Source organism: Sycon ciliatum, chromosome 10 (assembly GCF_964019385.1).
Source record: "Sycon ciliatum chromosome 10, ocSycCili1.1, whole genome shotgun sequence".
NCBI lineage: Eukaryota > Metazoa > Porifera > Calcarea > Leucosolenida > Sycettidae > Sycon > Sycon ciliatum.
In genome coordinates this window covers 27,930,615-27,956,293 of record NC_088652.1, presented here as the reverse complement: position 1 = coordinate 27,956,293, position 25,679 = coordinate 27,930,615, and the positions used below count along the sequence as shown (strand labels likewise).

At 48.4% G+C, this 25,679-nt stretch overlaps 2 protein-coding genes and 1 long non-coding RNA gene across 3 annotated transcripts; 2 read left to right on the top strand and 1 right to left on the bottom strand.

The window, feature by feature from the left end:
• The first annotated feature begins 143 nt into the window (after nt 1-143).
• On the top strand, nt 144-2,990 carry LOC135826096 (uncharacterized). Its single transcript, XR_010555212.1, has 2 exons — nt 144-469; nt 2,329-2,990. It is a non-coding gene; the product is annotated as an uncharacterized LOC135826096 (long non-coding RNA).
• Nucleotides 2,991-6,061: 3,071 nt separating this feature from the next.
• On the top strand, nt 6,062-12,535 carry LOC135825616 (failed axon connections homolog). The gene is made up of 2 exons (XM_065338222.1): nt 6,062-6,587; nt 10,778-12,535. Exons 1-2 carry the CDS (start codon nt 6,259-6,261, stop codon nt 11,193-11,195), a joined length of 747 nt encoding a protein of 248 aa, XP_065194294.1. The 5' UTR covers nt 6,062-6,258; the 3' UTR covers nt 11,196-12,535.
• Nucleotides 12,536-13,551: 1,016 nt separating this feature from the next.
• LOC135826376 (Golgi phosphoprotein 3-like) lies at nt 13,552-25,391 on the bottom strand. Its single transcript, XM_065338988.1, has 4 exons — nt 25,131-25,391; nt 24,800-25,046; nt 18,282-18,457; nt 13,552-15,095 (listed from the first exon to the last, which is right to left on the bottom strand). The coding sequence occupies exons 1-4, from the start codon at nt 25,311-25,313 to the stop codon at nt 14,847-14,849; spliced, it is 855 nt and encodes a 284-aa protein (XP_065195060.1). The 5' UTR covers nt 25,314-25,391; the 3' UTR covers nt 13,552-14,846.
• Nucleotides 25,392-25,679: the final 288 nt, after the last annotated feature.

Genomic DNA, 25,679 nt, shown 5'->3' with positions numbered 1-25,679 from the left:
GTATGCTTGCACACTGCCTACAGATTGCACGGTGCTCTACTAGTACTAGTAGTACACTCTACAGTCATTTGCCATGATTTGGACCATTCAGTCAGTGTAGAGAGCACAGCCTGACTCCGAGGCAGTCACTTTCACAGTCCGTGCGCCAAGGGGTACTCAAGGGCTGATTTTATTTGCAACCGCGGGAAACGAAGTCACCAAGACGCCTTCATTTGAGGCTTTTGGAATTGGAGAATTTATTGAATTTAGGTATGGCTCTCGTCCCTTCTAGAGAACTAACCAAGACCCTGTGGGGGCAGAAGGAGACTTCTTTGGCTCCGTGAATACACTAGCTATGCGGTGGTCTAGTTAGTTTGAGTGTGTGGTTCGTATTCAAAGTGTTCCAAGCCGCAGTTCACTCGAAGGTCATCGTGGATACGTCTGGACTTGAAAATCAAGGCTGGAAAGGACTGCCTGGTGTGTCCGAACGGTATGTTTTGCACTGAAGGCATTTTTTGTATGAATTGTTGAAAGTGTCTACTTGTTCGAAATGCAAAAGACATGGTCGTAGATCCTTGGCCCACAACACCCCACTAAATAAACTATGACCTGTCGTGAAATTATGTGAAATTGATCAACACAATCATACACAAATTATGCTATGGCAAAGTACTGCAAATGCAAATAATAGCATCCCTTTACCTAGGTCATGTTTGTAGGGCCTTATGCCACATCTTTGCATGATTTCCTCATGCAAATCGTGTGCCTAGCTTCGAAAACACATTGCGCTAAGTGCCGAATATATACCTGTGAATCAGAACAACAGCACTCACTATTGCTTTCATGAGTGGTAATGGTCAGCTGAAAGGAAACTTCTATCCATCAACTCATAAGTAAAGTAATGACTAATCTCCTTGCTGCGCATGTGGTTCCTTCGTATTTACATGTACCGTAAAGTACCGCCAGAGCGCCCCACCATCTCGTCCTTTCGGGGTCGTATTGTGGGGGTGGTCTCCGGTCTGTAGGTTATACGACACGAACTTTGTACACATATTGCACGTTCTGCAGACAATCTGTGCCTTCGAGCGGACACGAGCTCCACACAAAAACCTGCTTAGTGTGACCTTAGTACACTAAGTTGCTCACACCGTACGACCTTCGTTGCACTCTGCCACACGATTTTCCTTTCCCTGGCTGTATTATATAAATCCGTCGCAGCAAAATCAAGGTGGGGCGCTCTCGCGGTACTTTACGGTATGTGCGCCTCTCTGTGTTCGGTGAATGATTTTGAATATTTGCGCACGACTTCAAGATAGTGCACATTGTATGCATGTACCTGCGTATGTAATCCTTTCATGATTTAAAAATTAGGAGCCGTGCTTCTCATCACCGTGGACAAGTAAATGTCGGCCAATTACGTAGCGTTTGGAGATTTGCACAAGTACAGTTGCGTGTCGATTATGCGGCAACCGCGGAATAAAATGAATATTCTGGACGACTGAAGCTACAAAGCCATCTTGTGTTAACTTAACGTATAAAAAAGACAGTACTTCGAAGTACCTGTATTTATCACTAGTATTACCCTGAGACAGTCGTGCTCATCTCTAGAGACTGGCTTGTATTTAACTCTACGTAATGGCAACTTTCATGATGCTGACTGTCTACATTTACTTGAAGTAGGACTATAAATACTAAATATAAGGTCTATAAGCTGTCAGTGCGGTGCTGTTGGATACCCGACATGCCATGTGACTGACCGCCAGATACTAGTAAACGACATGCGATTGTACCGGTCACAGTGTAGCTGGGTTTTCACGAAAATTTGAAACTTATACGATTGTGAGAAAAGTTCAGAAACCACACTTACACATACACACACACGCACGCACACACACACACACATGCGCGCACGCGCGCGTGTGCACACACACACACACCTGTCCTGTTCTGTTGAGCCACTACCACAACTTAGCACAAGGATCGCATCGGCCCCAAAGGGGCAGTAGAGCGAAAGTGAGAGGTGTTGGCTTCGAGTTCACCTATCTCTACGGTGAACGCAACCTCGATCGAAAGTCATGCCAAACGGATTTATCTACCACACGCGCGCGCGTGCGCGTATACAAAACGGAGGAAGGATTACTTACTCTCCCTGTATGATGTTTCTGTTGTATTCGTGAACAATGTCATTGATGTTTTTCCATGCATGTTTTTGAATATTCGAGCATAACTTCCAACATCAAGCACATTCTTGCTTCTCATCAGCATGTACAAGTTTATGTTGGGCAGTTATGTAGCGTTTGTTTTACCGGCTGCGTTTGTTTTACCGGCTGCGTTTGTTGGTGCTTGCAGGTCATTGGCATGCTGTCTGTTTCACAGAAGCTCGTGTAACAGGTTCACCGTACAGCTATGAATGCAATGTAGCGTGTTGAAGCCACTTCGGTATGACGTGATGCCTAATTTCCTGGTTGTACCAAAATTGCGAGTATGCAAGTGATCGTCAAGCCTGCCCCTGTACAGTAGCCGTCTTGCCTTGTTACGCCTGGTTCTGACTCTGCGTTCTCGTTTACTCCATGCAATGTTACAAGGAATACTGCTCCCTTCTCAAGCAATTCATTGGCAACAAAACGCTCGGCTATGCCCTGTAACTTTGCTGTGCGGTGTGTGCTTTGTCAATGTTGTGTACCAGTTCATGATCTGTGCTTGCTGGTCTGTTTGTTTTCTCTCGCACAATTGAGGCGCTGTAGCACAGTGTACAGTGTCGATCATCCTGCCCAGGCTCTGATTTCACGTACCACAGTACGGTTTCTCTTGTTGCTCACTGTAATGTGCATGATACAAGCTCCTTGGTACTCCATCATCACCTGGTGCTGTTGCTGCCATTGTTGGACCCTGCTGATATACTTCTCGCAATGCCCGAACGTTGTTCCAACAAATGCACACTCGCTCTTAGTTGTCACATTCGGTTTGGTCTTGTTCCAGTCTTTCGAATTGAGTGAGTGCGTAAACTTGTATGAAGTGGTGGAGCAAAAGCCGTGTGCCGGCAAACATTCAATGTCCGGGTGTAATGACGCACCAAGGTCCCGGGACTTGCGTCCAATTCCTGAGTGATTTTGTGTCCCTAGCCTCTAGGTATCATACCATATTTGTTTGCTTCAACCGTTTTGGATGCCCACTGCAATACCATTCACTGTATTATGTGTGTATGTTATCCAAGAAATCTCCCATATTTTTGGGTGGACAAACCTCGCCAAAAGTCAGTAACCTGGCATTTTGCACTAACAGAACTCCTAGGATATCAGCGCCGTCTCAGTACCTGGGGACAGTTGTAAAGAAAAAGAAAAAATATCCTTGGCCCACAATGCCCCACTAAATAATCCGAAGGGTGTCGCGAAGACGACAATTTCCTTACCTTTCTTTCGTGGACGAAAAAAGACACTTCGCTTCGTCCGTTGCGCATGAAACGAAACATGAGGGTAGTGTTTATCAATTAGAATAGGTATCATGCACGAAGGAATGGCGAAAAGGTACTATGCTCGAGCGCTGGTCGTCGTCTTGTTTGTCAATTTTGAGTCCCGTTGAGAATTTTCTTCTCCAGACCTCTCAAATTTCCCGCGGTTGCAAATAAAAGTGCAACTTCTAGACGACTTTTTTGAATTTGGCGCACGGACTGTTCATGTCACCAGTAAAGGACATTATCGCACCCCACGTGAGTGTCTCCATGGTTTGAGCCAATCAGCGGCCTTACTGAGCGTGCAATATTCCCCAGTACACCGCCAGCCAATGTGGATTCACTGCAGACGCAGTGCAGTGCGATATTGCACCTCGGCGAGTGAGCGTGCAAATAACCTATATTTGCACGCTCGCTTCGAAGTGAGCGTGCAAATATAGGTTATTTGCACGCTCACTCGCCGAGGTGCAATATCGCACTGCACTGCGTCTGCAGTGAATCCACATTGGCTGGCGGTGTACTGGGGAATATTGCACGCTCAGTAAGGCCGCTGATTGGCTCAAACCATGGAGACACTCACGTGGGGTGCGATAAGTATGTATTACTGCACAAGGACCAGTGCAATACCGGCCGATATCTGCACTTACGCGAAGTTACGGCTTCGCCGTTCGTGCAGATATCGGCCGGTATTGCACTGGTCCTTGTGCAGTAATACATACTTATCGCACCCCACGTGAGTGTCTCCATGGTTTGAGCCAATCAGCGGCCTTACTGAGCGTGCAATATTCCCCAGTACACCGCCAGCCAATGTGGATTCACTGCAGACGCAGTGCAGTGCGATATTGCACCTCGGCGAGTGAGCGTGCAAATAACCTATATTTGCACGCTCACTTCGAAGCGAGCGTGCAAATATAGGTTATTTGCACGCTCGCTTCGAAGTGAGCGTGCAGATATAGGTTATTTGCACGCTCACTCGCCGGGGCCCGGGGTGCAATATCGCACTGCAGTGCATCCACAATACCACAATAGTCATTGGCTGGCGGTGTACTGGGGAATATTGCGAGTCGCTCCGCCAGGGAGTCGCTGCTGACTTGCTGCAGCACACCAAATAAAAATTGGTCGAGGAAGCTGTCGCGGAAGCGAATGTGGACCCGGCTTGCGTCCGCCAAGTCAACTTCACAAGCTCCGTGAAAGTCGAGACAGTAGACGCCCAAGTATTGGAGAAGACTGTCGACAGCCGATTTGAGAAACTGTCCGACGCCGCCATCGACAGCCTCGTTTCTGAGCAGAAAAACAAAACACAGAGCAGGCAACTGACAAATGGCTCCGCTTATTCGACGAGTATTGTAAAGACACAGGACGTCGCGCTGTGACCTGAGTACGGTTACGGCAAGCGACCTAGCTTACATTCTGCGACATGCATACGTCGAATTGCGTCCGAAAAAAGCTGGAGTGAAGTTCTACTCTGCATCAAGCTTGCTCGGTTTCCGTTCCGCAATACATCGCAAGCTACGTAGTCGAGTTGAAGCGGCCCATGAACGTCCACAGTGACCCAGCGTTCAAGGACGCAAACTTTGCATTGAAGGTTTTCCTCATGAAGCCAAAGAAAGTGGGAGAATTAGTCAAAGCGGTGGAGCACAAACACCCCATCAACGACGACGACATGAGCAAGCTGTCCCGCTACTTCCAGGATCTCCCGTGTATACAGCAGCTGCTCGAAAGAAGTGTTCCTCTAAAACTGTAAAAGTAAAAATGAACGCGGCTGCACTGGTTGTGCTGTGTTGTATGACTGTGAAATGATAGCAGGGTTGCATGCTAGGGTTGCACCAGACGTGTCAAGTGTGTGGTGACAGACTGTGTGGTGGCAGGGGTGCGATAAATGTATTAGTACTATTACTGCACTCGGACGCGTGCAATACCGGCGTCGATATCTGCACTTACGGCTTCGCCGTTCGTGCAGATATCGGCCGGTATTGCACTGGTCCTTGTGCAGTAATACATACGTAGTCAGCAGTCAGTAGTCACACTGCATGATGATGTACATGTACCTACTTTGTACAGTTGTAGTATCTTGTGTGGCTTTACTGCTTTACTGCTTTACTGCTTTACTGCTTTACTGCTTTAGTTTAGATCAGGGTCAGGGACTCATAATAGAACTCCCTGGTTTTGCCATCATCTGGCCTGGGTGCACATCATTCCTGATCTTTTGAACAGACTTTTCACGTGTGTGACTTACGACAATCAAGGCTTGAAAGGAATAGTTGAAGCCAGCAAGGTTTTACCTGAGGAAATACGAACGCAGGCTTCCGCGGCGAACGACATTGCGTGCTTCACGTCCGCAGGAGCTTCGGCTGTACAAGTCACCACAAAGCGAAGCGCGGGAGGGAAAACTCGATCGCCTGATGTCCACGCTTCCTCGACTCAAAGCCAAGGGATTCGCTTGACAATCTCAGCCTGTGACAGTTTGGCGCAGAGACTGGCAGCAGCACAGCTGCCATCATGATGGCTTCATGTCACTGCACAACACTAGCTGCACTTGAAATAAAACTCGACGTGTCAAGAAGAGTGATGATATCGATTGTGACGTTCTTCTCTTTGATCCATATCGACGTGCAAATGACTCATTCCACAACACTGCTTTTCTGTCGCGTGGATGATTATCGATTGTGGAATCGTTTCAAATACTTGAAATGACCAGTTCATTCGTCAAACTATTCAGTTCGTATTTATAATTTAGGCTGTTTGCGCGGCTTTTGCTGAGGAGAAATAGAGGCTGCTCTTAGAGAAAAGGTTGGCAAGGTAGCCTCTCCGTAGACCATAACTGCAGTACTATGGAGGCTGCACTGAGGAAGCCTGGCGTGGTGTATCTGTACCAATTCCCTCGCTGCACCAGATCACCCAGCCCGTCGCCGTACTGTTGGAAGGTAGAAACATTCCTCCGCATGGCCAAGATCGACTACATAGTTACAGGGTCGTACACAATGGGCCCGAAGGGGAAATTACCTTTCATTGAGCTCGACGGAGAGACCGTGGCCGATTCGGACTTCATCATTGAATTCCTGATAAAGCGCTTCAATCTGACGATGAATGATCACCTTGATGAGAGGCAGAAAGCTGTCGCACACGCCATGGAACAGATGCTGGAAGAAAACACGATAATGTAAGTGGTCAATGACAGTACCCGTATACCCCGCTCTTCCGCGCAGTGTCAAATTTACATGTACATGATCGTAGATCTAAATAGCGAGAGTTCCCAGATTGCCTAGAGTGCTCAACACCACAAGGATGGAGCATTACCACAAAGGCAGAAGAGAACAGAGACAGCCGGCTAGGTCATTGTTGTAACGCTGCGTTTCATGCACGTAGCAAAGCTAAGCGGCAATCCTCAGACAACTGATCCGTTGTCTGAGGATTGCCTTAGCTTTGCTAAGTGCACTGAACGCAGCGTTTTTTGTTTGTTTGTTTTTTCACGATGGCGTGACGCCAATAAGGACGATTGATAAGTGTGATAGAACTGATAGTGATACTAGCCAGAAACAGCTATAAACAGCTATTTATAGATGGAAATTAACCGGGGAGGCAAGAAGCAATGGATCATGAAAAACAAACGGGGGCAATACCGTTAGCAGGGGTGATCGAGATGGTTAAAAGTACACGTTGGAGATATCAGAAACCAGGGGATGCGCGGAGCAGGAACAGGTACTGCTCAAAAGAAGACTGGATGCATTGTTTCGGACAGAATTTCTACGAGGTTGGGTTGTGACGTCGATAGGGAGGGAGTTGTAGAGGGTCAGGGCACTGTTGATGGGGGAATCTCGGTGCCTGTTTGTATGTGCGTGTCCGATGGAGTAGGTCCTTGTCTGTCGAAGGGTGTATGGTTGGTGTTGACGTTGTGGTGCAAGAAGTGGTTGGTTGTTGCAGGTGTGGTGGGGAGATTTGGTGGTGGATGTCCCATGCTAGTAGGACTTGTTTAACAAGGAGTCGTGAGCTCAGGGTGGGAAGCTTTGCGTGATGGAGGAGGGAACTGTGGTGAACTGGTGCAAAGAGGGGAATCCGAAGGCAGATGCGTATAGCACGGCGTTGAATTCTCTCCAGTGTGTCCCGCTGTTGCTGTGTGGTGTTGGAGAGGGCAAGGAGGCCATATTCGAGAACGGGTCGGATGTAGGTCGTGTATATTAACAATAGGCTGGAAGCGTTCATTGTGCCACGTGTCTTGTGGAGTTGGTGTAGTAGTTTTTTTGGCTTTGTTGGTGGTTTCTATGATGTGTTGGGTCCATTGCATATCATCTTGGAGTGTAACACCAAGGTGCCTATGTTGGTGGACCTGCTGCAGCCGGGTCGAGTGGAGCGTGATGTGGATGGTGTGTTGGGGTTGGAAGGAAAGGACGACGGTTTGCATGGTGTTGACGAGGAGATGCCAATCCTTCAACCATCGTCCTGCTGCGTCCACGGCACGTTGGAGGAATGCAGCTGATAAATCCCTCGCGTAATGCGTCGCGATGAGTGCCGTGTCATCGGCGAACTGGCTGCATTTGGTGTGGGAGTTTGTACATGCTGGGGGGAGGTCAATCGTGTACACGAGGAAAAGAAGAGGCCCCAGGACAGAGCCCTGGGGTACTCCAGCTGGAATGGATTTCCATGATGACAAAGCGGAGCCAACCTTGACGCGTTGTCGGCGGCGAGTCAGGTAGCTTGTTAGCCAGGTAAGGGCAATGCCACGGACACCAAGGTGCTCGAGTTTGGCCAGGAGGCCAGCATGCCAGACTCGGTCAAAAGCCTTTGATAAGTCGAGGAAGCATGCTGACACTGCCTGACCAGCATCTCGGCTGGCGTAAATCTCATGCACTAGGCGGGAGAGCTGTAGTTCAGTACTATCCTTAGATCGAAAACCAGATTGGTCGGCGGGTAGGCGGGGCTCGATGTGGGTGTAGAGGCGTTGGTGAACAATCCTCTCCTGAACCTTGCTGACAATGCTCAGGAGCGAGATTGGCCTATAATTGGTGACCTCTGCATGAGAGGCTTTCTTGTGTAGAGGACTGATAGTGGCGTCGCGCCAGTCCTGTGGCTGCTCGCCTCGCGAGAAGGACTCATTGAAAAGCGTTGCGAGGGAGCACGATATTTCGTCTGCAGTGATCTTGAGCAATTTCGTCGGGATGCCATCGTACCCAGCCGACTTCCGGAAATCAAGAGCGGAAAGGAGTTTTCTGATCTCCTCCTGGGTGGTGATGATTTCCTTCAGTTCGCTTCCGATGATGCGCGACGCCCCAATCTCTGGCACGGCTTCAGTTGGTCCGGAGACGTACTTCTGGCTTTCCGAAATGAAAAAAATTGTTAAACGCTTCCGCCTTTTCTCCGTCTGATCTGCTTCGTTCGCTGAAATAGGTGGAAGCTCCTTTTTCGGGGACGACCGCAGTGACTTCATTAACTGGTACAGGTTTCGCTGTGGGACACCAGTTACGTCGCCTTGCGCGGTAGTGGATACGAAGGCGGATTTAGCTTCTCTCAGTTGTGTTGTGGTCCTATTGCGTTGAGTTACGAACGTGAGCCAGTTCTCGGCGCTGCGAGTTCTGAGATACTGACGGTAGAGCTGCTGCTTGAGTTACAACAATGACCTAGCCGGCTGTCTCTGTTCTCTTCTGCCTTTGTGATTGTAGATGTACGTGTACAATTATAAACATGTACATGTTCAATGTAGATCAGGGTTCTAGCGGGGGGGGGGGGGGGGAGCGCCCCTCCCCACTACTCCGACCCCCCCCCCCCCCCACCACACTGATGCCCCCCCCCCCCCTACTCTGCTAGCGCACCACCCTACTCATTTTTCGACTCTTGCAGCTCGCACAACGAAAATACCGTCACAAATCAATCGTTCGTTCCGAGTGCTCTGTGCAGCCGTACCAGTGTGTTACATTTTTTTGTGACAAAGCAATAGTGGAACCGGCGAAAAAAATAGGCGAACTGTTTGGTTGCCCTACCCCCCCCCCCCCCCCCCCCCCTGGCCCCACAATTTTCCCTGGGTAGAACCCTGTACGTGTACATGACACAGGCCCGCCGAAACCGGTCAGGTTAACACCGGACCAACTTTGTACATGTAGCTGCTGGCAATGCTGAGGAGGGCATACGTCCCCGACATATTCTACACAAACTGTACGAAAGACTCTGGTACGACCGGACCAATTGAAAACTGCTAGCTTCTGGCGGTCCTGCATGGTGTTATCGTACTCGTAAACGGCGGTTACATGTATGTGCATGTAGACCTAGGGGCGTGTTCGCCTGGGGTGATCTGATAGCAGGGCAAGCACATCGAGCACGCAGAACAGTCAGTTCCCAGACGAACGCGATGGAGCACGCAGAGCAGTCAGTTCCCATGCAAACGCGATGGAGCACGCAGAGCAGTTTCTGTGACGTTGACATCGAAAACATGGCGCCTGAGTTCATCCTTTTTACTTTCGATTTTGAGGGAATTTCAAATGGTGAACGGTACTATTCGGCCAATAAAATGTAAAGAACTCTTCCTCTCCTCTCCTCTATGCGCTCTCACAGCCGACTCACTGCTACCCTCGGTAGCCATTACACACACCAACAGCTATACAAGGAAGGGTTCCAGGTAGATACTGAAATTTCTCCTGACAGCTGTTTCGCCTCCAAAAGGCTCATCAGAAGGTGATATTGAATAGGATGATATCAGGTGGAGATGGTCAGATTTATACTACAAAACATGATGAGCCTTATGATGAGCCTTATGAAGGCGAAACAGCTGTCAGGAGAAATTTCAGTATCTACCTGCAACCCTTCCTTGTATAGCTGTTGGTGTGTGTAATGGCTACCGAGGGTAGCAGTGAGTCGGCTGTGAGAGCGCATAGAGGAGAGGAGAGGAAGAGTTCTTTAGATTTTGAGGGAAGTTAAAAATATGATATCATAATCTCATTTTTAGTAAATCGGGTGTTTCTTGTATCCATGCCTTCATTTGCTGTTGCTTTATGCCTTCTTTTTGATGGCTGCTGTTGTTAATTTGGATAGGAATAAAAACGATCCGCCCACTATGATAGTACCATCATGACCTTCTGACCCCAAGCACAGTCATGACCTTCTGACCCCAAACACAGGCATGGATTTCTGACCTCAAGCACAGTCATGGCCTTCTGACCCCAAACACGGTCATGACCTGCTGACCTCAAACACACAGTTATGACCTTCTGACCCCAAACACGGTCAGGATCTGACCCCAAACCGAGTTCTTACGTTCATCTGGTGCGCACGTGCGTGCATGTGTGTGTGTTGGGGGGGGGGGGGGGGATTGGGGATGACTGGGTATCTACTTACCCTCATCATTGATGTTGTGTCACTGTGCAGGGCTCTACCTCACCATCATGCCAGGGTTAGACACATGCAGGACATGCCCTACATGTTAGAGACAAACCCCGGTTTCTTCTTCTACTGGATGGTGCGCCTGAAGGTCGGCAAGACGCTCGAGGCCGTGCTCAACGCGCAGGGCCTGGGCCGGCACTCTGTCGCCGAGGTGGCCACCATTGTCGGCAAGGACCTCGGCGCGCTGTCCGCGCTGCTGGGCTCCAGCCATTACGTCATGGGCGACACGATGACGTCATACGATGCCGGCGTGTTCGGCATGATGGCTTCTCTCTACTACCTGATCCCGGACTCTGAGCCACGGCGCCTGATGGACGGCAAGTATTCCAACATTGGCGACTACGTGAAGCGCCTACGCGCCGAGCTCTATCCCGATTGGGACGAGCTGCTTTGCAAAGGATAGAGAACTCAAGGGCAGAGGGTGTGTCGAGTGAGAATGAAATAAAGTGCCTGCGTGCTAGGACGGGAAACGCATCGCCGCACCGCATGGAGAGCCGTTACAACTGTTGCTCTCTAGACAATATCTAGGTGTCGGCCTGTCTACATGTAACGTTAGCTGTCTCTATTTCTGCGTCTTTTTTGCAATTGTTTGGCCAGTCACTCAGACAGTCAGAGCTCTGCTGATGAGACTAAAGACAGTCAAAGCAGTTACCATGGTTACTTGTCTGGAGATTGAGCCCATCTCTTCTGATCTAGGCAGCAAGTGAGCGTTAGTTATGGCTGGGCAGCGGATTTCTTTTCTCTGCTCTTCCAGTCAAGGGCAAGCGTTTGACGGCTGATCCTCTTCCTGATCAATCTTCTTCTGATTATCACTGCTCTCCTGAGCATTCAGCCGAGACAGTTGACGCGCTCCTGGGTAGCTGCAGGCGCGGTTTGCACCATGGCATTGGGACCTGTTGATGAAGTCTATCCACAGCACATCCAGTGTGTGTGTGTCTGTGCGTTGTTGCGTGTTTTCCGAGGCGCTTTTAATGAGTGTCTACTTTATAATGATCTGTCTCGTGGCACAAATAGTTGCGCATATCCTGCAGGAAGGACGTAATAGGTGCTATTGAATATTGTGGGTATTTCCCCCTGTTTCTAATCACTCCTACTGTATGTTTTAGGAAATTAGAGGCCACATGCCACGTACTGCTCTTTTCTCTCCGAAACTCAACACTTGCAAGCCAGATATCAAAGAAAGAAAAAATCATCGGTCACACCACCGGGACTCCTCTAATTTCCTAAAAACTTGAAATTCTCCGTGAAGTCCAAATTTGAAATTCCTACTGTATGTTGTTGTCACAATTCTGAAGTCTAGTTCTTCAACTGACCGGTCGGCTTTTCCACCCAAAGTGCGTTTATCTAAATGATCTTTTCTCTCTTTTTGTTGGAAGAAAGGCATTCGAGCTGACAAGCTCGTTCCCATACAAAATGTAGCTCTGCAAAACACTGAACATCGTTTTCACATCACTGATTTATCTCTTCTTTTATTACTAAAATTATGTATATGACTGTTGCATACATGTAATGTACATGTAGCACTTTAGTTTCAGCCGTTAGCGGTCACAAAATTATTTGACCGTCGTCGTCGCCACACACTTTATCAAGTACATGTATTGGTGAAGGCACTGACAGTTATTTTTACTTTTGTACTTAGCTCTAGTCTAGAGTAGTGATCACATTGTAGGAAAGAGAACATGTTTCACCCGCAAACTCATACATTCACTGTAATAGTGACCTTGAAGCGCGTGTTAAATTTCAGCTACTTTTTTGGTGATGGTTGACAGGAGGACAAACTATGTTCCTGCATGCACGCTGGAGCCACCATACACTGATCATCTAGCAAACAGGCCGGTGTGCGATTATTATAATAATAATCTTTCCCTCAAACTAGTCAGAATTTTAGTACTATGAGGATATGGAATGTCAGCGTACAAGTGCCCCCCCCCCCCCCCCCCCCCTCCACACACACACACACACACAATGCCAGTAACTGCATGTCACATGGGTGTCCCCCGGGACGGGGACGGGAGAGATTCAAAAGGGAACTGTGGACAGTTTGCGATTGAGCCGCGCATGCATGCAGTGGCCGACTACCCCTGAAATTCCCACATTCTCTGACTTGAAAGCGATCCCAATGCACGTCCCAGGTGAGGACAACGTGCAGAAACAAATTCACGGCATCATCATCATTTTCTGGACCTGAATCCAACTGCATTTACCCCTGCTGCATGCATCCAGGGAACTGAGGTAATACGTAACCGGTGACAAGCAACAAGTAACAATTCTAGATTGCTAAAATAATCACAGTGCATTGACCTGATATTGTTGGGTAGCCCATTGATCAACAGGTACATGTATACTTCCAATAGAAAGCACATACATACATGGACGTAAATTACATACATGGACGTAAATTACGTACATGGACGTAAATTACATACATGGTATTAGAAAATGCAATACTAGTACTGAAGTACAGTGCTAGTATTAGATTAACTTGTGGATGGTTGTAGTAAGGTCACTGTTTCCCAACACAATGTCCTCCACCTTGTTTCATGCTGTCAAACCAACAACATAATATATTATGTAATGTATATGGCCCCGCAACCAACAAAGGTGGCTGACACGACAATACACCTTCAAGCAGCCGAGCAACAGATCCAGCCACTACCTAGCGTTAGTGCACCCGCTAACCGGACTAGCTGACACACACACACACGCACACACATGCACAAAGACTTACACAGACTCACAACACAAAAACGCGGAGGGGGTAAGCTTTTCTCAAGCATGCCTGAAACAACATCCAGCATGAATTGGTAACGGACACTACACAAAGGACACATTAAAACAACCGACAAAACCACAGGAAAGAGGGAGAGAGAGAGAGTGATATAGACATTCACAATAGACAGCGGTGAGCGTATGCAAACACTTTTAAGACAGCGTGCAAGCTGATCCACGGACAAAACAGTACAGTGGCGGTCACAGTCGGCACGCCACCGGGGGCCAATCAAAATAACGAATGCGAACACGCACGTGGGGGTCAGAAGAAGCGCGAGGACCAACGGAACAGACGTAGACACAACATTCCGCAGAAGAGCGGAACGAGAAAAGAGGGCAACGCATGCACGTAAAACGAAGAAGATAAAATGCTTATCTTGTTACATTGGCCTAGGGCGACGGCGGCACGAGCATTCACCGACAAACTGTGCCCGCGGTGGCAGTAGGCCACTTGAGACAGTTAGTCGAGTTAGGGTAGGTTACACAGCAAGCAAATGAACGACAGTAATGGCGCGAGGTAATGCAGCCGGCAGCAGCGCACGTGATAAAACTAATAAACAACTCTACTGGGGTTGGACTAAAAGCATCTGCTCATCTAAATGCTCAGCAAGGGATACATTGAACGCTCCTGGGGTTGGGGACACACACATAGAATGGAGACCAGCAGCGGAGTAAACCGATCCTGGGGGCAGGATGTAAACAAAGAAGAGATAAATAGGCAGAGATAGAGAGCGGAACCGTGGGACACCCGTGGGGGGGGGGGGGGGGGGGAGGGAAAGGGAGGGTACGCTGGAGCTAATGAGAGACGAGGCGAGAGCTTGCACTCTTGGGCACACACACAGCACGGTAGGATCAAGACAACAGTAGTAATCTAAGTGTGAGCAACAGCAGACGACATGCACAGGACTAGAACAGGCAAGCAGATGTTGTACTTGGGACGAGGGGGGGGGGGGGGGGGGGGGGAAGAGGTATGCTATGTATACAAATGTACAGTTCTGACCAGTACAGGGCTGGGCGTGCAAAACGACACAAGTTTCGCTGGCAGATCAGAAACCCAGCCATGGTGGGATAGAGAGCAGTGGCGCAGCTACACCATTCTTGCCACTGTCATGGAGGCACACAAACACAAAGTGAACGGACGAAACAACCAGGCACTGAGCGTTGTGACGAGAGTCCAGAGGTTGCCGACCGACAGGCTAAAAAACAGCGCACGGACAGCGTTCGAGTATTCGACTACAGTACCTGAAAAAGAATGTCGGTGCGACGCAAGCTCTCGTGGCATGATTTACTTTGTGAATGCGGCGGCAACGGCCCAGGTCATCTCGTGGGCGTTGGGCTTGAGAGCTTCGACCTCCGGGTCGAGATCGAGCAGCTCGCGGACTCGCCGCGTTGCCACCTCGTAATCCTCGTCGCTCAGTGGGGCAAACGCATTCTCGAGGACGTCGGACGCATGCGCCAGGAAGATGAGGGCCAGCTGGCGTCGGTCCATGCGATGAGGGTCGTTCTGCCAGCGTGACAGCAGTGAATCTTGCACCTGTAGCACAACAACAATGATAACACACAGCAAACCACACCATACCGGTCAAGGTATGCTTTTTGATTTCGCCCGCGCAGGCAGGAAGAACGTCATCAAAAAACGTGGAGCACACCCGCGGTACCACGAATGGCGAGTGTCAGTGGAGCCGCGTTGCTCCGCTGCATGCATTCAAGTGCCGCAGAGCAGCAGTGGAACCTAGCCCTAATGGACTAATTACACCATGCAGTGTGCAGCAGCCCTGCATACCCAGTACATGTGTTACATACAAACCATGTAGTGTGCAGCAGCCCTGCATACCCAGTACATGTGTTACATACAAACCATGTAGTGTGCAGCAGCCCTGCATACCCAGTACATGTGTTACATACAAACCATGTAGTGTGCAGCAGCCCTGCATACGCAGTACATGTGTTACATACAAACCATGTAGTGTGCAGCGGCCCTGCATACGCGGTACATGTGTTACATACAACTTTTATCTGTCTCATGATAGCAAGAGTACATAACCCCCCAGAGTGTGCAACGCCTGATCCAGCTCTGCATAGGGTCTTGGTCGAGCGGAATCGGATCTTTGCGTCATAATACCGTACACATCTGAGGGGAACCCGGGGAGTCGCGGGTACTCTTGGATGAAAACAATGGTGCCCTGCCTCGAGACCGGCCTTGCGCTGGTGTGAAGTGTACGCATGACATCAGAAGATCCGATTCCGCTCGACCAAGACCCTATGCAGAGCTGGATCGGCGTTGCACACTCTGGGGGGTTATGTACTCTTGATGATAGTAGTCAGTACTCGTACTCATCACGGTCAAAGTTCACCTGAGAGGTTCAAAGGTGCTCCCAAATAATGAAATATGAATGGGCACTGGATGCCAATACTCCTTATGTGTACCACGTCCGTGAACTGTGTGCATCGACTCTGTGACCTTTCGACCTGTCTGGGATGCATACGGCTCTAATGCACCAATTAGGTGCAGTGCAATACATCATTGATGTCCAGTTGTGGTGCTGTCCCTATGGCAAGTGTCGGATTTCACTTGCCACAATTGTAGTACAAGAGTATCTGCAAAACGAAAATGCGTACAAACTTTCGCTCTTCGTCATGAAGTGCGAAACTTCGCACGGACTTTCGCAACTTTGGATGCGAAACGTGCAGGGAACGCGAACTGAACTTTCTTGGCGTGAGATCGGGTCATGACGTACGTGCACCTGGCGCGTGTAAACTACGAAAGTGTGCAGAAAGCAAAGTTCGTGCGAAAATCCGTACACACTTTCGCAAGGACCGCCGCGAAAGTTCGTTTGAATTTTCGTTTTGCAGGGGTCTGCGACGCCAGAACTTCACATCACGTGATGAACCCGTGCACTCTGTGCATGATAGATACTGAGTTGTACGCAGCCCAGCTTTGGGTACAACTCTCTTGTGGTCACTTTGCACTGTTTGCCAGCATAACCTTTTGAACCATGTCACGTGATGTGAAGTTCTGCCGTCGCAGCACAGCATAGAGGTTGTGCAGGCAGTTGCACACTCTTGGGGTTATGTACTCTTGCTGATACCCATTCTATGGGGTTCACTCACATTAAGTGGTGTTTTGTTTGCGTTGTACGTTTCCAGCCCGTTATTAGCGGCAGAGTAACAAAACTTACAAAAGAAGCCCTTCCTAACAGAAATCACTGCGCGTATGCAACTCCCCAGCATGATCATGTCAGATATTCGGATTGCGCGCACGCTATCCTTCATCGTACGTACTTCCTCCGCGTCATTAAAATTGTCGCTTCCCAGAGCGATTTTACGAATTTATTTTGTCCACTCGAAGGGCAAAGAAATCAGCTAGAAATTGAGGCAGAGCATTGTCGACGGACCACGCTTTAGTTTGTGGCCCCCCGCTTTGCTGCACTTGCAGCTAAGGTCGACGTCTTCATCACAACATCAGAGTTTGAGGCAGACCCTTCAGCACTCAACAATACACTGAACAAGGCGCGCGGTCAAATAATTCAGGTCAAGAAACTTCGTTTTCAAGCGATCCATGCCTCCAGGTGGCAGGCGATCAAGGCAAGCTAGCATTTTTCAAGTACACTGTAACGACCTTCCAGCGGGATAGGGTAAGTAGTTCCGCACCTTCTTTCCTTGGCAAGCGCTTCGCTGATTTTGTTCGTGTTTTCAGACCTGCTACCTTCGCAGCAACATGCGCCACCAGTAGCGCATTTTAGGAATTTGAGACTGCTTTGTTCTTGCCATCGTCAACTTCAGCATTTCGTGTTCAGGAGAGATACCAGGATTCTTATACCCGAGCTTGCAGTCTTGATATATGCCCACGCGAACGATGTGGGACGGCACGAACTCCAGAAAACGAAATGCGCTCTGGGGGGAATAGTGCGGAGCGCGATGAATTTGCTTGGTGTGGAAGAGCGCTCCGACTAAGTCCGAGACCACCACGGCTTCAGTGACAAGTAGACATTGCGCAGGAAGGGTCGCACCAGTTTACGAACACCGAAAACAGCGATTCCGACAGTCTGATTAAGACGAGCCAGGTCTCAAATATTGCGATGTGCGAAGCGACAATTTTAATGACGCGGAGGAAGTAGTACGCACCACACCTGAGACACGTGATGTGAGTTTTCGCCGTCAAAGACCCCATATACAGAGTTGCACACTCTTGGGAGCATGCATACTCTTGATCCCATGCACACCAACCACATGTACACATCCCGAGTACCCCCCATGAACACATATCTCGTGCAGACCTGCACACCCCCCCCCCCCCCCCACACACACACCTCCAGTGCAGTGTACACCCCCCCCCCCCCCCCCCCACACACACACACACTAGACATAGCCCGATTTTGCTAGCAATTCTGTTAGCAAAATATCGAAGAATTTTGACAAGGGAATTTGCTGGCAAAACGGAGCAAAATATCGGTATGTTCGTTGGAAATTGGGAGATTTTACAATTCTACGGTGCACGTGACTCATCTCCGCACATTTTTGCCAACACGTGACTCATTTTTTCTCAGTTTGCCAACATGTGATCCACTTTCGATCGGTTTTCTCACATGTGACACAAACTTGGCCTCGGATCAGAGCAAAAGGAGAGCAAAATATCGAAGCTTCACTGTCAAAATCGGGCTTTACCTACCCCCCCCCCCCCCCCCCCCCACACACACACACATCAGGTCAGAGCACGCACCTTCTTGACGACTCTCTGTTTGATGGTCTGGTCGACAAGCGGGTGAGTGGTCATGTCGAAGAGCCAGAAGTTCTGCTTGCTGGTGGTCAGCACGCCCTTCTCCACCAAGTTCTTGGCTAACCTCTCCCGAACATTGTGCAGCTGATAGCGCAGGTTGTACGGGTTCCACGTCTCGCCTGAAGAAACATGTCAGAAGAAAGAGTAAAGAGGTCGTTGAATGTCTCAGAAACATTTCAGTTTTGTGCCCTGTTATCGCACTTTCTGACCGTTTATTATCTTGTTACAGTCGTGGATAGTTGCTTCATAACTCGTTTCCATGTGATTTCTTCTATTTAAAGAGAAACACATTTGAACATCGATGCTGAGCCAAATGTCATCATGGAATAAAGGAAGGATCAAATGTCACCCGAACAAACATGTAAGAAGAAAGAGAGAAGTATTAGATGCACTGTAAAATCCTGCCAGAGCGCCTCTATACCTCCGCCACCCTTCGAGTAGGTCCAGGTGGGGAGGGGCGGATGGGCGAGTCCTACTTGCCGCATTCGGTACTACATGAAAAAGTACTCACCCTACGAAAACTGTGCGTGCGTCTCGTACATCGACCAAAGGTCAAGAGCAGGGAGTCGTACAGATTCATCAAAACCCAGGGTTTGTGCGATCCCTGGTCAAGAGGGTGCGAATTTGCCTCAAGCTTATGAACATTGTAAATTTGTCACTGATCAAACATTGAGGTTGGGGCATGTGCGCCTGCATCATTATTCATATCTTCAGCCAGCGTACTGCGATACACTGCTTGCTCACTTATGGTTGTGAAGATACAACAGAATACACATCATTCTTTACCCACTGACGGTGTTGTTCAGAACAACGAAACGTCTGGAGAAGTATCGTAAATATTTCTATCTTTATTTATCACCACTCTTTGGTCTAGAAAGAATACTTTTTGATATTAGAACACACACACAGAACTGATACCAAGAGTACATGACCTCCAAGAGTGTGCAACTGCCTGCACAGCCTCTATCTACAGTCAGTTTCAAAAAGATTAGCAATCCTGGTGATCGCCCGGGGAGTTTGCCGTCTTACCGTATGAGCGCTCGAGCGCTGCCTGGAAAAACTCACTGTGAACTCGAAGAAATATTCCGCGCGAAAGCATGAAAAATGACAACTCACTCAGGTCGATGTCGGTACAGTCGTGTACGGTCTGGTTCACAACAAACGAGTTCTTCCTCGTATCGATTATGGAGTCAGAGAGGACATGTCGAAAGTGTAGTAAATGCCGAGGCTGACGAGCGGCATGGGTCCCAATATGTTTTGTGACCAAATAGTTTCTTTGAGCTGCGATGCAGTTTACTCTCACCATGTGACGAAAACGACATCGACACAGACTCATTCCCAAGGCCATGACTTGGCGAAGCTATCCGTATGACTTCGACAACATTTTGAGAAAAGCAGACGCCTGTGGAAGCTGATAGAAGACGGCGTTGACTTCTAAATTCAAATAAATTGGCGATCTTGAAATACTAAAATAATTCTCAAAAAGAAATCGATCGATCGATGTGCCGGTGTATTCAACACGTAGCTACAGCGCAATGACTTCCATATTCACTCACACCGTTTCAGTGTTGTGGGTGTGTTCACATGGCGTGAGCCAGTCAAGTGCCAGTCAGTTCGGGAGGAAGCGGGAGCTAACAACAACCGTGAACAACAACAAGTCTGCTTGATCACCAAAAAACAATGAAAAAAAGTGTGAGTTGAAGATAGGTTGGGATTTGAACTCACAACTTCATGGTCAGCAGACAGCATCCATAACCACAAGGCCAGAAAGGAAAAGATAAATCGTGGGTTTTGATAGAAAAATCGATACTGGCTTCCAGGGCAAATTGCAAACCAAGGGAAAAGGCCGGAAACCTGGCCGAAATTCTAACTCCTTAACGGCTGGTCCAATTGTTCCGAAACCTTCACAGAACAATTTGCCGTGCCCTAACCAGCCCTTTTATGTACTTTGTTGTCCAAATTTCTCTTATCTTCATACTTTTTAAGACCAAAACCTAATTGCTAATCTTTTTGAAACAGACTATAGTGGTGCGGCGGCAGAACCTCACGCTACGTGACATGGTTCAAAACCCAAAAGGTTATGCTGGCAAACAGTGCAAAGTGACCACAAGAGAGTGGAACCCAAAGCTGGGTTGCGTACCCCCTGTATCTATCATTCACAGGGTGCAGATCATGCGTACGGGTTTGTCACGTGATCTGAAGTTCTGCCGTCGCAGACCCCATAGCTGGGGTTTAAGCGGGATTCACAGAAGCTTTTTTGCGATGCGACACGCGATGCGACGCGATCTGCGACGGATGCGTGCGATGCGAACTCGCGAAATACCATTCACAGAAGAAGTCAGTGATGCGACAACATCTTGCTGATTTGGCTACGTCACCATGATATTCGCGCGGTTTGATACAACTTGTACAAATTTATAGGCAACTCTTGAACCTTTGTACAACTTTGCTGTAGAAAAGGTCAAAATCGTACGCCAAATCGCTTGTCGCATCGCATCGCAAAAGTTGAGCCAAGCTCAACTTCTGCGATGGCCTGCGATGGCCCTGTTGCGGCAGTTGCGTGGGGTCCGCGATGGTTGCGATTTGGGGATTTCCTGGTTTCGCGGCTGTCGCATCGCGTGTCGCATCGCAAAAAAGCTTCTGTGAATCCCGCTTTAGTCGCAGTCTTGGAGGGTACTCTAATTTCAGAAATTTTCGGTGCCCAATATTTTCGGTACGAGGGCAAAAGGTCAGGTTAGGTGAAAAGAAATTTAGGTACAGAGAACCAGTTCCCTATTGGACTATGCGTGTTAGTGTTTGTTCGGTGTATTGACATTTTAGGTATGAAACAGATGCACCGAAAGTACCGGAAATAAAAGTACACCGAAAAATGTGTGAAATTCCAGTATGTACTCTTGTGGATACCCTGGGACTAGACGCATCTGCACTGATTACTGTAATTTCACAAATTTTCGGTGTACTTCTATTTTTGGTACTCTCGATGCGTCTGTTTCTGACTTTCATACCTAAAATTTCAATACACCAAACACTAACGCACATAATCCAATAGGGAACTGCTTTTCTGCACCTAAAATTTCTGTTCACCTAACCTGGCCCTTTGCTCTCATACCGAAAATATTGAGCACATACAATTTCTGAAATTAGAGTAGCTCGCCTTCACTCGCACTGCGATCCAACACACGGCCATGCACTCAAGCGAGCAAATTTCATGGCAAACGCCTTGCCAGGTGGCGTGCGCTCGCCCATTGCCTCACGCACATGCTCACATATCTACCGTATTTTCCCGATTGTAAGTCGCATCCCCATTTCTAGGTCCATGTCATATCGTTTCATATTATATTCACTTCAGCAGTAAGTCATATTATATTCATTTCAGCAGTAAGTCATAATTATATTCACTTCAGCAGTAAGTCATATTATATTCATTTCAGCAGTAAGTCATATTATATTCACTTCAGCAGTAAGTCATATTATATTCACTTCAGCAGTAAGTCATATTATATTCACTTCAGCAGTAAGTCATAATTATATTCATTTCAGCAGTAAGTCATGCTCGATTGTAAAGCGGGATTCACAGAAGCTTTTTTGCGATGCGACACGCGATGCGACGCGATCTGCGATGGATGCGTGCGATGCGAACTCGCGAAATACCATTCACAGAAGAAGTCAGCGATGCGACAAAGTTTTGCTGATTTGGGTACGTCACCATGATATTCGCGCGGTTTGACACAACTTGTAAAAATTTATAGGCAACTCTTGCACCTTTGTACAACTTTGCTGTAGAAAAGGTCAAAATCGTACACCAAATCGCTTGTCGCATCGCATCGCATCGCAAAAGTTGAGCCAAGCTCAACTTCTGCGATGGCCTGCGATGGCCCAGTTGCGGCAGTTGCGTGGGGTGCGACATGGCTGCGATTTGGGGTTTTCCCGGTTTCGCGTCTGTCGCATCGCGTGTCGCATCGCAAAAAAGCTTCTGTGAATCCCGCTTTAGGGGGCGTTCGTTTTTTATCTACAGGTTTGGGTAGAAACTACTTCTTGCGGTAGAGGTGTTCGTTTTTTGAAAAAAAATTCTACTCAAAAGGGTAGATTCTACTTTCCTCTACCGGCTCTACCGGGAAAAAGTTGGTAGAATCTGGTAGAAGTTGGTAGAGCTACGGGATTTCCAGCAAGATCAAGGATTTGTACACAACTCCATAAAAAAAAGAAACATTTCACATACACATCGTGTAAACTACTAGATCTGGTAGAACAGCGTTCGTACACTTGCCTCTACCATCTACCTCTATCGGTAGAGTGACTCTACTCTACTCTACCAGGTAGCTAAAAACGAACGCAGCCTAAGTCGCACCCCCTTGTTGGTCCTGAAGTTATGTGTAAAAGGTGTGACTTATATGCGGGGAACAACCCTCATCCTGGGTCATTATAAGAGACCTGGGCGTTTATTAGAGAAAATACGGTACGCTAGCAATAGATGTGCACGTAGTCGGCAGATATGCCAGTGGGCTAGAGCATTGAGAACTCCCGTGCCATTCCAGAGCAATACACACAAAAATGCAATGCTCTCCCAGTCCAACAGAGAAATAACGTAAAGTTAGCCGGATTCGCGGCCGCATCACCAGCAAAGACATTCGCATCGGCGGGCCACCACTTCGCCCATATATCCTCAGTGTTGAATGCAGACCTCGCAAGTGAGTCAGGGGAGAGGGGATAAGTCTCTCAACAAGCGGGCGAAATAGCAGGGATGAGCCAGTAGACAAATCCAACATCATACAAGGTACTGGTCAGTCAGGGGCAGGACACGCGTAGGTGCGGATCACAAAACATACACGGAAGCAATGGACCCATTGCGCAATGGCGTAATTTGTACCATAAACACCCCACACAGCCACCTGGGCATGGTCGTGTCTGGGGGTGTTGAACAGTGCATTCCTGATCCCAGTGTACTCACAAGCATTACTCACACATTCCATATTTGGCAATGCGCAATGGGTCTCCAGTTCCTTGTCACTTGAAAGTTGAAACGGATAGTGCAACAAACAGCTGCAATTAATTAGCTCACGACCAGCTGTCCAGCCTGGCTCATGGCGGGGGTGTTGATATTGTGTGTGCATGCGTGTGCGCACGCATTGTTGCCTATTACATTTCGAAAGATTTTCTCCAAGCAAATGCACTGGTCAGGGGAGTCTCCTATATTATGAGAAAACATGCGAAATGTAAAGTGTGTGTGTGCGTGTGAGTATGTGCATGTGTGAGTGTGTGTGTGAGTGTGATGTTTGAACATCATTGCCGAGTCTGAAATCAACGCCAGTTTCGGAGGCGACAGGACCTGGAGCGCCAGTTGAAGCACTGCCTACCTCTCCCCTAGCCTCTCTGACAGTACCTCCCTTCGGGGAGGGGCGTGGCCATTTCTGCCAGCTGTCAATAGTAGTAGTAGTAGTGTGCGTGTGTGTGTGTGTGTGTGTGTGTGCGTGTGTGCGTGGGTCTGGGCGGTGTATGTAGGCATACACATATGTGTTGGGTATGTTGTTGTGTTTATTTTAATTCGCGATTCAAACGGGCAAGTATGCCCAATTGCAGGAATGCGGATATATACGTGTACATGTGTGTGTGTGTGTGTGTGTGTGTGTGCGCGCGCACAAGTTTATGTCTGTGTATCCACGAGCGCGTACACTGACTAAGGAGTCACGCTATCCAGGGAAACAGCAGGCGATCACGACAAACGAAAGTAGATGCATCCAGCCTCGAGCATAGGTTTGCCCAAAACCAGTTGATGACTAGAAATGACAAATAATAATGCAAGAGGACGAATCTGCACTGCTCCAGCAGGAGTGTGCGGAGCTGGCCACGCAGGCACAAACCCCATATCACTAGCTGTTGCAAATACACTTGCGTGCTGTGTTTGCTTGCGCGTCAGGCGAGTGGCGTGCATGTGTGTGTGTGTGTGTGTGCGCGCGCGCATATATGCAAGCATGTGCGGACTTGTGCACGTGCATGTGTGTTGTGTGTGCGAGCATGCGTGTGTGTTTGTGCATGTGTATGCGCGCACGTGCGGGCATGCGTGTGTGTACGTGCCATGAACACAGCTCATAGTGACCCAGCTACAAAAACCTGGACACACCTATCCAAATCCTACCAGCACTTTCTTTGTTGGAACAGTGACATCCTTTATCTCGTTACATGTACCATGCATGTCGCCACAGGCGGGGACATGACTCATCGACATCGCAAAACGTGTACCAGATCAGAGCTATTTGTTCGTAAAAATAAACCTCAATCAGATCGATTGTCAGTACTTGGTAGGATCCTGCTTTGCCTCTATGCCTTAGGAAATGGCATATGCAAGGAACGCGAATGATCAAAGACCACACCTGTCAGCACTACCCTCATTACATTGACCGACATACGACAAAAAGATAATGCATCCACCCTTATTAAGATAATGCAGTTCAACGAATACTCACCACAGAAGAGTTCGATCCAATTTCCAACGGTGTCAGTGGGCTGCGTTTCTTTCAGATGCTTCAAAGATTCGTCCATCAGAGCATCACCGGTTGGCGAGCTGCTTTTGCAGATCACTTTTCTACTGAGCACGCTCTTTCTCCTTTGCCCAGTCTTCTCCAACTCTACGCGTTTCCTCAACGACAGCTCCACCATGATACATCCTCGCAAACCAGACGATATGCAATCGTTCCAGAACGACGTGTAGCCCTAACAAAACAGAATACGAACCACCTCCCTTGAACAACAATCCACAACAACCTCCACAATACAACAAAGGAAAAGTCAACATACCTCTTGATCCTTCAGGCCTAGCAGCAGTATCTCCTCCAATAGAGTCAGCTTCGCCTCTTTGTCGTCGTAGGAATCCTCTTCTGTTGGCGCCGCATCGTTGTCGGCACTCTGAGACGAAGCAGCCGCAGCTGCTGCACCACCTCGGTGTCTCTGTACGAGCGTTCCGCTGTGCGCGGTGGCCATCTTCACTTGCAAACAGCAAACTGTTTATTTCTCCTCACTGCCTAAACTTTGCAATGCATTACTGACTACCCTCGTTGTTTGAAGCTCTGCTTCTAATCTTCGATCGCACGGCTTCGACCTTCGTGCATGCATGTGATCATGGTGATCGTGATTTGCCTGACACTGCTTGAAATCTGTTATTCCTGATTTTGTCGCGTTATCCTGGTACATTTCAACTTGTAAACCGCATCAAACATGTCGGTAATGCCTATTTCGTACGAGTAGGCTTCTTTTTCATAACACGCCTACAGGTTTTGAATTTTGAATGAGATTATGTGACAAAACGCACCGGTTGCCAAGATGTCAAGTGGTAAAAAAAGGCACATA

What these genes read in the sequence shown, in the direction of transcription:
- LOC135825616 (XM_065338222.1), top strand. Translation starts at nt 6,259, where the DNA reads ATGGAGGCTGCACTGAGGAAGCCTGGCGTGGTGTATCTGTACCAATTC. An exon ending in CTGGAAGAAAACACGATAAT is followed by an intron (nt 6,588 to 10,777) that starts GTAAGTGGTCAA and finishes GTCACTGTGCAG; the next exon opens with GGCTCTACCTCACCATCATG.
- LOC135826376 (XM_065338988.1), bottom strand. Translation starts at nt 25,313, where the DNA reads ATGGCCACCGCGCACAGCGGAACGCTCGTACAGAGACACCGAGGTGGT. An exon ending in TAGGCCTGAAGGATCAAGAG is followed by an intron (nt 25,047 to 25,130) that starts GTATGTTGACTT and finishes CTGTTTTGTTAG; the next exon opens with GGCTACACGTCGTTCTGGAA. An exon ending in AACAGAGAGTCGTCAAGAAG is followed by an intron (nt 15,096 to 18,281) that starts GTGCGTGCTCTG and finishes GTTGTGCTACAG; the next exon opens with GTGCAAGATTCACTGCTGTC.